At 50.4% G+C, this 13290-nt stretch overlaps 1 protein-coding gene across 1 annotated transcript in view; it reads left to right on the top strand.

Annotated features, from left to right (window-relative positions):
* The window catches only part of TNNI1 (troponin I1, slow skeletal type), a 28072-nt gene extending 26064 nt beyond the window's left edge, over positions 1-2008 (top strand). Inside the window, exons 8-9 of the mRNA XM_029069677.2 lie at positions 695-805; positions 1434-2008. Coding sequence (XP_028925510.1) covers positions 695-802 — 108 coding nt within the window. The 3' untranslated portion in view covers positions 803-805; positions 1434-2008. The remainder of the gene's footprint in view (positions 1-694; positions 806-1433) is intronic.
* Positions 2009-13290: the final 11282 nt, after the last annotated feature.

Here is a 13290-nt window from a genome sequence, read left to right as displayed (position 1 = left end):
GAAAAGTGGGTTCTGGATTGGTTAGAAAGAAAGAGGAATGGGTCATGGATTGGTCAGAAAAAAAAGGTGAGTCGTAGACTGGTGAGAGGAGACTAGTCTTTTGAAGATTGATGAGAAGAGAGGAGTAGGCCATGGGTTGGTCAGAGGAGAGAGGTAGGTTGTGGATTGGTTGGTGAGAGGAGATGAGTAGCTTGTGGATCAGTCAGAGGAGAGTGATGGGTCGGGGATTGGTCAGAAGAGAGGAGTGGGTTGAGGACTGGTTTATGAGAGGAGAGAAGTGGGTTGAGGACTGGTTTATAAGAGGAGAGGAGTCAGTTGTGGATTGGTCAGAAGAGAGGAGTAGGTTGTGGATTGGTTAGAAGAGAGTGGATTGGGAATGGTCAGAGTAGAGGAGTGCGTCATGGAGTGGTCAAAGAATAGGAGTGGGTGGTGGAATGATCAGAGTAAATAGGTTTAATTAGGGGAAGGGGGTCTTAAGCAATGATGCAAAGGGACATGTGGCTCCTTATCTCCTCCCTGACGCCCTCTCCCCAGACCTCACATTTTGGCAGGGAAGGCTTCTGGGAAGAAGAGGCCATGGTGATCTGTGAGGCAAGGAAGGAGAGGTTTTAGTCTGCTGGCCCAGCTCCCATCCAAGTTAAAATTCTCAGCTTGGGTGAGCCCTCCCCAATTCCTCACCCTGCATGTACCACAGGAGCGCCCGGTGGAGGTGGGTGACTGGAGGAAGAACGTTGAGGCCATGTCTGGCATGGAGGGACGGAAGAAGATGTTTGATGCCGCCAAGTCTCCAACTACCCAGTGAAAGGTAGTGAGCGTGGCCCTGTGGACCCTCCAACCCCCTTGTCATCCCAACTCTCTGCTCCCCCCCAACTCCCATGGCTGGGGTCGCCATGAGGTTGAGCCCAGAAGATTAGGAGATGCTCTGGAAGGGGGACTGTGCTGCGATGGGAGGGGGCATGCCTGGCTATGAAAGGGTGGGGGTGGAGCTTGGGTAGGACAGGGCATGATTAGCAGTGAGGGGGTGGAATGGAGCCTGGGAAGGAGGGGGCATGGTTGGCTATGATGGGCAGAGGAGCTTGGGAGAGATGGAGTGTATCTTGGCTGGAATGAAGGGGAACATCCAGGGATGGAACCAGGAAGTATTGGGGAGGAGCTGTGTGAGTGGTTTAGGAGGAGTACCACAGGCACTAAAGGGCACGTTGATATTTACTGAGCACTTGGGTGCAGAGCACTGGACTAAGTGCTTGGGTGAGCACAATATCATTTTTAAACATTAAACCTGCCCACATGGAGCATACAGTCTTTGGACTATTTCAGCGCAGCCCTCCCTGGGAGAGGGTCCTCAGGGTCATTTGGCCAAGGGGGAAATCCAGTCCTTCTCCTTCTTTGCCACTCCCCATTCCAGGCAGATGCTCTCTGACTTTTTCTTCCAGGTGGGTTTTCCTGACTGAACTGTAGCAACAGCCCTTGCCCACTGACCCTGCCTGCGCTCACGCCCCTCCTCCTGGCCCCCGCGGAGAGCAGTCCTTCAAACGCTTCTGCCAGATCTCGTGGCCTGAAACTCCTGGGTCCGGCCTCATGGCCATTGCCAGTTACCAACCACCCTGGGCTGCAGCCCCCAGTGAAGCCGGCCAGGGAAGCGGACTTGGAGCACCCACTGTGGGAGGAACCTAGGCTGAGACCCGACCTGAGGCTGCAGCTCGACCCCAGGCTACGGGCTTGATCTGAGGTTGCATCTCAGCCCCTGCCAAGCCAGGAAGGTCCCCAGAGCTCATTCTTCCCCGTGGCATCCCTGCCATTCTCCCCCCAACTCACCCTGCCCACCTGCCCACAAGGGGCTTCCCCGCATCCCTGCCAGGCAAGTGCCAGGCTGGCAATCTCCCCCTAAAGCCCTTCCCTCCCCTTTCACTCTCTTCTCTGTTCTTGTCCCACCCTTTCCCTTCCTTCCACTTTTCAGGTGTGACTCCTTGCCTGTCTATTAAAAGAAGCCATATCCTGGCAGGTTGGAGGTTTTTGTGGTTATTGCTTTGGGTGGGGGTGGGAGGCCACCATATGGACTCAATTCCTAGGGCCCTTCCCTTTGGCCGGCCCTTCTCCCCTCCCTCTCTCCCAGCCTCTGAAACAATGCTGGGAGGATTGTCCCCCCTGCTGAGTGTGGGAAAGATACAGCAGAAGACACCTGGGGGGCAGACTGGCTCTGCCACTGACTTGCTGTGTATCCTAGAGAATACCCCTCTCCCCTTCTGTCCTCCATTTTCCCCACTCCCTCCCCATCTTGCAGGCGATTGGGAGGGCTAGAACCAGACTCAGATGGAAGGAATGAGGTCTGGGAGGATGTTTTGTGAACACATCAGAGAAAGAAAGGCCTCCAAGAATACTGGGAATCCTAGCTCCAGTGTCTCCATTTGTCATAATTCATTCATTAGTTTACTCAACCAAATTTATTGAGGGTTTACTGGGTGCAGAGCACTGTACTAAGTGCTTGGGAGAGTACAATACAACAATAAACTGCCACATTCCCTGCCCACAATGAGCTTATATAATTGTTTCCTGGGAAGCCAGAACAGGGTGGCCCCAGGAACTGCAGGTGGAGAAATGGGGTTTATAGCTACTTTACAGTCACTTGATCCAACTCCAATTCCAGTAATAACGATAATAATAACTGTGGGCTTTGCGAAGTGCCTCGTATTTGCCAAAGCACCTCCTATGTGCCAAAGCGCCTCCCATGTGCCAAGCACTGGTAGGGTAGATATAGTGCAATAATAATAATAATAATAATGTTGATATTTGTTAAGTGCTTACTATGTGCAGAGCAGTGTTCTAAGCGCTGGGGTAGATACGGGGTAATCAGGTTGTCCCACGTGAGGCTCACAGTCTTCATCCCCATTTTCCAGATGAGGGAACTGAGGCACAGAGAAGTGAAGTGACTTGCCCACAGTCAGCTGACAAGTAGCAGAGCGGGGATTCGAACCCATGACCTCTGACTCCCAAGCCCGGGCTCTTTCCACTGAGCCACGCAAGTGATGATCCCTGTCCCACTGGCAGTCTAAGGTGAGAGAAGGGATTGAATCCCCTTTTAAAGATGCTAAAGTGATTTGCCAAAGGTCACACAGCAGGCAAATGGTGGAACCTGAATGAGAGCCCAGATCTCTTCCCGAACCTGGGCTCTTTTCACTAGGCAACACTGCTTTTCTAATTTTCTAGATCTACTCATTTCCGGCCAAGGCCTTTTCTGATGTCCAAGGCTCTGCCCTATTCTCCTAAAACTTCGTTAGGCCCAGATGGACGAGGGGTTTCCCATCTCCCTCGGCCAAGAAGAAGGTCTGATGCTGCACTGACACCCACTGGGCTGTCCAAGATCCCGAAGATCCCTTGCAGTTCTGTAAATCGCGACTAGATGGCGCCTCCATAATTCTAGAGCAGGGATTCTCCCACTTTATCTCAATCAGTCAATCGCATTTATTGAGCCCTTCCTTAGAGCTGTGCACTGTACTAAGCGCTTGGGAGGGTACATTCTAACAGAGTTAGTAGACACGTTCCCTGCCCACAACAAGGTTTTAGTCTAGAGGGGCAGACAGACATTAATATGAATAAATAAATTACAGATGTGTACATAAGTGCTGAGGGAGAAGTGAGTAAAGGAAATAAGTCCAAGTTCAAGAGCGATGCAAAAGGGAGTGGGAGAAGAGGAAATAAGGGCTTAGTTGGGGAAGCCCTCTTGGAGGAGATGTGATTTTAATAAGTCTCCTCCCACCTCCCCTATAATTAGAAAAAGGGAGGAAAGTAATAATGTTGGTATTTGTTAAGCGCTTACTATGTGCCGAGCACTGTTCTAAGCGCTGGGGTAGACACAGGGGAATCAGGTTGTCCCACGTGGGGCTCACAGTCTTAATCCCCATTTTCCAGATGAGGGAACTGAGGCACCGAGAAGTGAAGTGACTTGCCCGCAGTCACACAGCTGACAAGTGGTAGAGCCAGGGTTCGAACCCATGACCTCTGACTCCAAAGCCCGTGCTCTTTCCAGTGAGCCACGCTGCTTCCCTAAAGGAAAGGACATCTCTTCCTAGCAGCTGCCCACCGCACTAAGAGAATGTTATAATGTTGGTATTTGTTAAGCGCTTACTATGTGCAGAGCACTGTTCTAAGCGCTGGGGGAGATACAGGGTAATCAAGTTGTCCCACATGAGGCTCACAGTCTTCATCCCCATTTTCCAGATGAGGGAACTGAGCCCCAGAGAAGTGAAGTGACTTGCCCACAGTCACACAGCTGACAAGCGGCAGAGCTGGGATTCGAACCCATGACCTCTGACTTCCAAGCCCGGGCTCTTTCCACTGAGCCATGCTGCTTGAGGAGGCCCAAGGGGGCAGGAAGAGGACACCTCCAAGTAGTAGATGAGGGGAAAAGAGAGAACAACCTTTAGTAGCAAGTTGGCAGGATCCTCTTTGGTCTGACTGAACCCAGGCCCTCCTTGGGCGAAGCCAGGCTTGAGAGGCTCAGCTCAACTAGTGCCACTCAGGCAGTCAGTCGGTTGTATTTATTGAGAGTTTACTGTGTGGAGAGCACTGTACTAAACGCTTGGGAGAGTACAGTATAACAATATAATAGACACATTCCCTCCCCACAGTGAGCTTACAATCTGGAGGGGGAGACAGATATGTGGAGTAGTGGATAGAGCATGGACCTGGGAGTCAGAAGGTCATGGGTTCTCATACCAGCTCTGCCACTCGTCTACTGTGTGACCTTGGACAAGTCACTTCACTTCTCTGGGCCTCAGTTACCTCATCTGTAAAATGGGGTTTGAGACGGCAAGCACCACATGGGACAGGGACTGTGTTCAACCCGATTTGCTTGTATGCACCCCCATGCTTAGTACAGTATCTGGCACCTAGTAAGCACTTAAAAACACACCCTCATTATAATAATATAAATAGATAAATTACAGATAATAACATAAGTACATAAACCATACAGCCATGCCCTGCCACTCCTCCCACACACCCACCCGCTCTCCCAACCATTATCAGTGTAAACTCCGGAAGGGAGAGGCAGAGACCAGTCGACCTGGTACCATGGTGACTGGCTGTTCCTTTAAAGGTCTGGAAGTTGGGGGAGGGGGCTACCATGAGTGGACATTGGGGCAGGGATCTGGCCTTTCCCACCCGCCCAACAGGAGAAGGCTGGGGAACCTGCTGAGATTAGAAGCTCCCGTGGACATTGGCACCTGGGCACCCTGCCCAGCCTGCCCCTAACACCCACCCGCCCCGCCCTCCTTGCCCCACCCAAACTCTAATTGGAGAACCCTGGGCACCTGGAAAACTTCCAGAAGAAAACTGCTTCTGCCCAAGCCCTTTTTTAGTGCCCATTCTTAGACCCCTTGCCAAGCACCCCTGGCTGCTGAGTCAGGGCAGCCCGAGGGGCTACAAACCCCAAGTTAAGAATCAGCCCTCTTCTTGTGGGAGGTGGGGAGCAGAGACAGGGAGAGCTAAAAGTAAATGGAGAGAGGAGAAAACCAGGAACTCAGCTGGGAATTCTGCCAGAAGGGCCAAACAAAACCCTAGAGCCTTTGAGCTGAAAATAAATTCCCCAGGTCATACCTTCCATCTCTCTTTTTCTAGGCAGGGCTGCCCCTCACCCATAGTGGACACAGTGGAAGATCGCCCAGAGCTTCCCAAAGTTTAACCCTACTTGGGAGTTAGGGACTTCTGAGTGCCACCCTACTTGGGAGTTAGGGACCTATCTGAGTGCCCATGAGGGCTTGTCACTGAACTAGGCAGACTCTCAGCTCCTCCCCGCTGGGACGGTCTCATCCTCTGCAGAAGACTTGTGGCCTCTGGTGTCTAATGGCCCAGTTTCCACTCCCAGAAGAATCAGATCAGGCTGGTGGATCATGGAAAGCAGCATGGTCTTGGGAAAGAACACTGGCCTGGAACCTAGGTTCTAATCCCAGGTCTGCCCTTTGCCTGCTATGTGACCTTGGGTGACTCTCTTCACTTTTCTGGGCCCAGGTTTCCTCCTAAAATGGGGATTCAATTCCTGTTCTCTCTCCTACTTAGACTATAATCCCCATATGGGACAGGGACTGTATCCAATTTATCTCGTAACTACCTTAGTGCTTAGCTCAGAGAAGGCTCTTGAAAAGTATCACAATGATTGTTGTTCATAGGGGTGATTGATACAAAACTCTCCCAACACTCTCTTCCCACCCTACTTCCAGACAGTGACTGGCTTGCTAAGGGTGAATGTGGGTCTCCCTCACAAGATATTTGGGGAAGGGCCAGATGGAATCTGGTGGAAAGCCAGGGATGGAAAAAATAATCTCTGGAGGGCTTGGCCAGCCAAAGGTCTTCAATGCCTCTATGCTGGGTTGGGGCTGCTGAGCTTGGAGCCCTCGAGAGGTCATATGTCATACTCAGAGCAAAGCAAGGTGTGGAGGAAGAAGAAAAAATATTTGGAGAGCATTGGGGATGGGGTGGAGTGGGGATATGGGAGAAGGGAGGAGGAAGGGGCAGATGGAAGAGGGAGTCTGGGAACACAAGAGGCAGGGCGGGCAGAGGCAGGGAAGAGGGAGAACTGAGGAAAAGAGAGGCACTAGAAGACTGCATCAGGGACTCCAGTGGGGGGGAGAGGTACCTGTGTGAGAGCAGGCAAGGGACACTGGGAGGGAAGGAGGCAGGGGAGGGCAGGGCAAGGGCAGGAGGGATACAGGAGGTAGGGAGTGGGCAGGAAGAGGGCAGAGGATGGGAGGGGGAAAAAGTTTAGGGAGAGGTCAGGGACAAGGCAGTGGGTCAGGGCACTCTCAGCACTATGAGGTAGTAGAGACTGAGCAGAGCCCAACCCTGACGGGCCTGAGATTCCAGTGGTGGAGGATCTGGGAAATGGCAGTAAAAGAACGGGAGCTGGGGCCTCTTCTGGTCTCATGACTTGAAATGAACAACAGGCCACTTAGCACCAGACTTTGGAAGAGAGAAACAGGGTGGTCTGATGGATAGAGCATGGGCCTGTGAGTCAGAAAGACTGGGTTCTAATCCAGGCTTCTCTACTTGTCCACTGCGTGACCTTGGGGATGTCACTTAACTTCTCTGTGCCCGAGTGACCTCATCTGTAAAATGGGAATTAAGACTGTGAGCTCCATGTTGGACATGGACTGTGTCCACCCTGATTAGCTTGTATCTACCCAGGCTTAATATAGTGCATGACACATAGTAAGTGCTTAACAAACACCATAAAAAAGAGGGAAAGGCAGGAGTGCTGAGGTGTTCTCCTCAGTGGTATGGCAGTCCAGCAACACCAGTCTCTCTGGACTCAGCTTCTCTCTCTGATTGTGAAGGGTGGCAGGGGAATAAAGTAGGGAGGGGTCCAAGCAGCAATTGCCAGGTCACTGACTCTGGGCCCTCCCCTCTACCCCCATATTGGCGGACTCCATGTAATCCCACACCTAAATCTACTCCCCCTCAGAGGTTTGAAAGTGGAAGGGGGTGGGCAAGGGGTTTGGACTCTAACCAGTTGGGGTTGGGGGCTGGGCCCCAGCGGGGGAATGGATAAAGAAGGAAGGAAAGAGGGCAGAAGAGAGGACAACTGGAGAAGGGAGAAGGCATGAAGAGAGAAAAGAGGCGAGGGAAGAGAGGACGAGAAGAGCCTGAGAAGGGAAGTAGAAGTGATATTTAGTACAGAGCACTGTACTAAATGCTGAGATAATACACAGGTGGGAATTAGACAGTGCCTATTATGGTGGGGGGTGGATCAAAGAAGGGTCAGAGCCCAGGAAAGGAGAAAGGAGAGGTGACGAGGGGAGGGGAGGGAAGAGGCAAGGGGATGGGAGAGAGGAGGGGGAGGGGAGATGGGGGGGAAAGGAAAGGGGTAGCCTAGAAGGGGAGGGGAGTGGAGAGGCCAAGAGGGGAGGGGAGAGGTGGGAGAAGAAAAGAGGGGAAGAGATGAGAGGTGAGGGGAGTGAGGAGGGGAGGGGAAAGGCGAGGGAGGGAAGGGAAGAGGTGAGTGCAGGGAGAGGCAAGAAGTCATTCAGTCAGGCAGTCATATTTATTGTGCAGAGCAGTGTACTAAGTGCTTGGGAGAGTACAGTATAACAATATAGCAGACACATTCCTTGACCACAGTGAGCAAGGAAAGGAGGAAGAGGCCGGGATCTTTTCTTCCCAGCACAGAGCAATTCCCCAGCTGGACCAAAGTGCTGAGCCTGACAGGGAGTGGGAAGTCAATGATTAGCTTGGATGCCCCCCAACGGCTCCCTGGCCGCTCCCCCACACAGCCCCGGCTGCCCCCCACGTGGTTCCGGTCACCTGCTGGCCAGGCTGTGGCCTGGCCTAGCCTCGTTCCGCATGGGCGAGAGCCCGCTGCAACCGCCCCAGGGAGCAGCCAGTCCTCTGCAGGCCCTGACGGGCAACTGGGACATTTAGGAGCCCCCACCAAGAGACTCTTCTTCAGGGACCTCAAAGCAAACATCTCTGGGGGTTAACCCTGTCCTGGCACCTGAGGAGCTTGGGGGAGGTGGGGCCGATGCCAGGCATTTGTTTTTCCAGCCCAGCGCCCAGCCTTGAAACCAGCATCCAGCACCTACACCTTGCACCCTGCACCCAGCACCAGCACCAGCACCTGGCACTGGCACCTGTAGTACCCAGCATCCTCACCCTACACCCAGCATCTAGTACCAGCACCAACACTGGCACTAGCACCAGGACCACCACCGGCACCTAGCACCAGTACCAGCACTAGCATCTAACATCCACCATCCCCATCCTGCACCCAGCAGCAGCACACACATCCTGCACCCTGCACCCAGCACCAGCGCAATTATCCAGCACTGGCATTCAGCACCAGAACCCACATTCTGAACGCTGCATCCAGCACCTAGCACGAACACCCAACACTGGCACTCAGCACTGGCACCTAGCAACCAGCACCCACACCCTACACCCAGCACCTAGCACCTACATCCTGTACCCTGTACCCAGCACCAGCAGCCACACTCAGCACCCTGAAACAGCACCCAGCCTGTAATAAGAAGCATTGATTTGTTTGTTAATGATATTTGTTAGCACTTACTATTTGCCAGACACTGTACTCAGGATTGGGTAGATACAGAATAATCAGTTTGGACACATTCCATGTCCTATATAAGGGTCATTGTCTTAATCCCCATTTTCCATAGAAGGTAACTGAGACCCATAGAAGTTAAGTGACTTGCCCAAGGTAACCCAGCGGACAAATGGCAGAACCTGGATTAGAACCCAGGTTCTCTGACTCCCAAGCCCATGCTCTTTCCACTAGACCATGATGCTTCTTATGCCCTATTATTGAGTGCCTACTGTATGGAGAGCCTGAGTGTGTGTGTGTATATATGTGGGTGTGTGCCTGAGTGTGCAGGTATGTATATATATGTCCTATGTGTGTTTGGATGGATGGATGGATGGGTGTGCCTGTGAGTGAGCACTCCTACTAGATGCTTGGGAGAGTACAATACACTTAAGAGACACAATCCCTGCCCTTAGGGATCTTACAGTCTTGTGGGTGAGGCAGACACTAAAATAAATTACATATAAGAAGAGGGAGGAGAAGGGGATGTGTAACATGGTCTTGTGGATAGAGAGCATGGGCCTGGGAGTCAGATGGTCATGGGTTCTAATCCCAGCTCTGCTACTTGTCTGCTGTGTGACCTTAGGCAAATCATTTCACTTTTCTGTGCCTCAATTACCTCATCTGTACAATGGGGATTAAGACGGTGAGCCCCACGTGGGACAGGGATTGGGTCCACCCCAACAATTAGGACAGTGCCTGGCCCATAGTAAGGGCTTAACAAATACCACAATTATTATATTATTATTATTATATGAGTTAGTACTTAAGTAACAGACACAGATGTTGAGGGGAAGCTAACCCACCTCCATTTCTTCACTGTTGCACATGATGCTGATGGCAGCTGCAGTTGGCAGGGATTGTCACTCTTTATTGCTTTAGTGTACTTTCCCAAGCATTTAATATGTGCAGAGCACTATGAGCTCTGCACATAGTAAGTGCTTAATAAATACAATTGAATGAATGAATAAGGAAAAGAGGACCTGGAGCCACACCCAGCTCTTCCTGGCTCCGTGGACATAATTGGAAAGAAAGGGACCATGGAGAGACATTTGTGAGTTCCATGTGGGACAGGTACTGTGTCCAACCTGATTATCTTATATCTACTCAGTGCTTAGTAGAGTGCTTGACACCTAGTAAGTACTAAACAAATACCCCTCAACTACCAACTCTATGCAAGTAATCTACAACTCCAAATCTACAACTCCAGCCCTGATCTCTCTCCTCCTCTAAAGTCTCACATTTCCTTCTGCCTTCATGATATCTCTACCTGGATTTCCTCCCCTCACCTCAAAACTTAACGTGTCCAAAACAGAACTCCTCATCTTCCCACCCAAACCCTATCCTCCCTGCGACTTTCCCATCACTGTAGACAGAACCCCCATCCTCCCTGACTCACAAACCCATAATCTTGGCATTTTTCTCTGCTTATCTCTCTTGTTCAAACCACATAATCTGTCACCAAATCCTGCCAGTTCCACATTCATAACATCGCTAAAATCAGCCCTCTCTTCTCCATCCAAATTGCTACCATGCTAATCCTAGTACTTATCCTATTGCACCTTGCAATAGGTGCCTCTTTGGTGACCTTACTGCCTCTTGGTGACCTTCTTGCCCCCACTACAGTTCATATTTTGCTCTGCTGCCTGGAACATTTTCCAAAAAAAATGTTCAGTTCATGTCTTCCCACTCCTCAAGAACCTCCAGTGGTTGCCCATCCCCCCCCTGCATCTAACAGAAACCCCTTATCATCGACTTTAAAGCACTTAATCACCTTGCTCCCTCCTATCTTACCTCACTGATTTCCTACAACAACCCAGCAAGCTCACTTCACTTTTCTAATGCCAACCTATTCACTATACTTCGATCTCATCTACCTCACCGCCTACTCCTAGCCCACCTCCTCCCTCTGGCCTGGAACTCCCTCCCCCTTCATTCCTGACAGATGATCTCTCTCCCTACCTTCAAACTTTATTAAAATCACGTCACCTCCAAGAGGCCTACTCTGACTAAGCTCCCATTTCCCCTACTCCCTCTCCCTCTGTGTTGTCTCTGAATTTGGATTTGTACTTATTCATTCCACCTTCAATCCCACAGCACATAGATACCTAGCCCCTCTAGACCGTAAGCTCCTGTGGGCAGAGAAGGTGTCTACCAAGCCTATTATTTTGTTCTCTCCCAAGTGCTTAGTACACTGGTCTGCACACAGTAAAAACTCAATATGACTGATGACCAGAATTACTATTATTATTAGTAATAGTAGTTTTAATAAAGCCTTAGGGATCAATGGATCCTTAAAATCATGGCAGTCGACATCTGCTTTGAGAACATTTATCCAGGGGAGGCTGGGTGGCCTAGTGAAAAATAATAATAATAGTAATTGGGGTATTTGTTAAGGACTTACTATGTGTCAAGCACTGTACTGAGTGTTGGGGTAGTTACAGGATAATCAGGTCCCACATAGGCTTGCAGTCTGAATAGGAGGGAGAACAGGCATTGAATCTTCATTTGGCTGATGAGGGAAGTGAGGCACAGAGACGTGAAGTGACCTACCTAAGGTCACACAGCAGATAAGTGGCAGGATCAGGATTAGAACTACGCCCTCTGACTCCCAGGTCCATGCTCTAATCACTAGGGTACACTTCTTTACTAGGTCACAAGACTGGGAGTCAAGAGATCTGAGTTGGAACCCCAGCTCCTTTACAGGCCTATTGGGTGACCTTGGATAATCCCTTCAACTCTTGGGACTTCAGTTCTCTCATCTGTAAAATAGGGATAGAATGGATTGCAAACCCCATGTATGACAGGGTCTGTGTCTGATCTGATAATCTTACATCTACCCTAGCACCTAGCACATATGAAGTGCTTAATAAGCATTATTACTCTCATCATTATTATCATTATTTATCTAGGTGCCAAGCACAGTTCTAAGCACTGGGGAAGATAGAATGTAATCAGGTTGTCCCGCGTGGGGCTCCCAGTCTTAATCCTCATTTTGCAGATAAGGTAAATGAGGCCCAGAGAAGTTAAGCGACTTGCCCAAAGTCACACAGCTGACAAGTGGCAGAACTGGGATTGGAACCCATGACCTCTGACTCCCAAAACCGGGCTCTTTCCATTAAGCCAGGCTGCTTCTCATATCCACCCCAGTGCTTAGTACATTGCTTGGCATATAGTAAGTGCTTAATAAATACCATAAGTATTATTATTATTAATAAACTCACTGTAGGTAGGGAACGTTTCTACCAACTCTGTTATAATGTACTCTCCCAAGTGCTTAGTACAGTGTTCTATACACAGTAAAAACTCAATTAATACCATTGATTGATTGATTGATTGAACTGAGTCCTAATCCTGGCTCTGCTACTTGCCTGCTGTTTGACTTTGGGCAAATCACCTCATTTGTCTGTGCCTCAGTTTCCCCATCTGTAACATGAGACATCAATCTCTGTTCTCCCTCCCCCTTAGCCTAGGAACCCAATGAGGGACTGTGACCTCATAATCTGGTATCTGTTCCAGTGCCTAGGACTGTACTCAGCACCTAGTAAGGATTTAACAAATAGGATGATAATTAGCGTTTAGAAGAGTGCTGGACACATAGTAAGTGCTTAACAAATACCCTAATTATTATTATTACTAGCGGGGGAGAGGAGCAGGGAAGATGAGAGGCATAGGGGAGGAGGAGGGAGGGAGAAGGTGAGTCGCCCTGTAGTCATTTCAGTTGTGCAAGAAAATGTGAGCCAGAGAGAGGGGTGCGGGCCCCAGGTAGGGTGCGGTGCTGAGGGAGCGACAAGGGAGCGTGGGAATGGGAAGATGTATGTCCGAGTGAACAGAGCCTGGGCCTGGGAGTCAGAAGGTCATGGGTTCTAATGCCGCTCCGCCGCTTGTCTGCTGTGTGACCTTGGGCAAGTCACTTCTCTTCTCTGGGCCTAAGTTACCTCCTCTGTAAAATGGGGATAGGGACTATATCCAACTCGATTTGCTCGAATCCACCCCCAGCGTTGAGTACAGTGCGTGGCACATAGTAAGCACTTAATAATAGTAATAATAATGCTGGTATTTCTTAAGCGCTTACTATATGCCAAGCACTGTTCTAAGCGCTGGGGGGTAGATACAAGCAGCGTGGCTCAGTGGAAAGAGCACGGGCTTGGGAGTCAGAGGTCATGAGTTCGAATCCCGGCTCTGCCACTTGTCAGCTGTGT

This window comes from Ornithorhynchus anatinus, chromosome 7, assembly GCF_004115215.2.
Source record: "Ornithorhynchus anatinus isolate Pmale09 chromosome 7, mOrnAna1.pri.v4, whole genome shotgun sequence".
Classification (NCBI taxonomy): Eukaryota; Metazoa; Chordata; class Mammalia; order Monotremata; family Ornithorhynchidae; genus Ornithorhynchus; species Ornithorhynchus anatinus.
The sequence above is the reverse complement of the archived record's forward strand: the minus strand, read 5'-3'. Positions and strand labels throughout refer to the sequence as shown.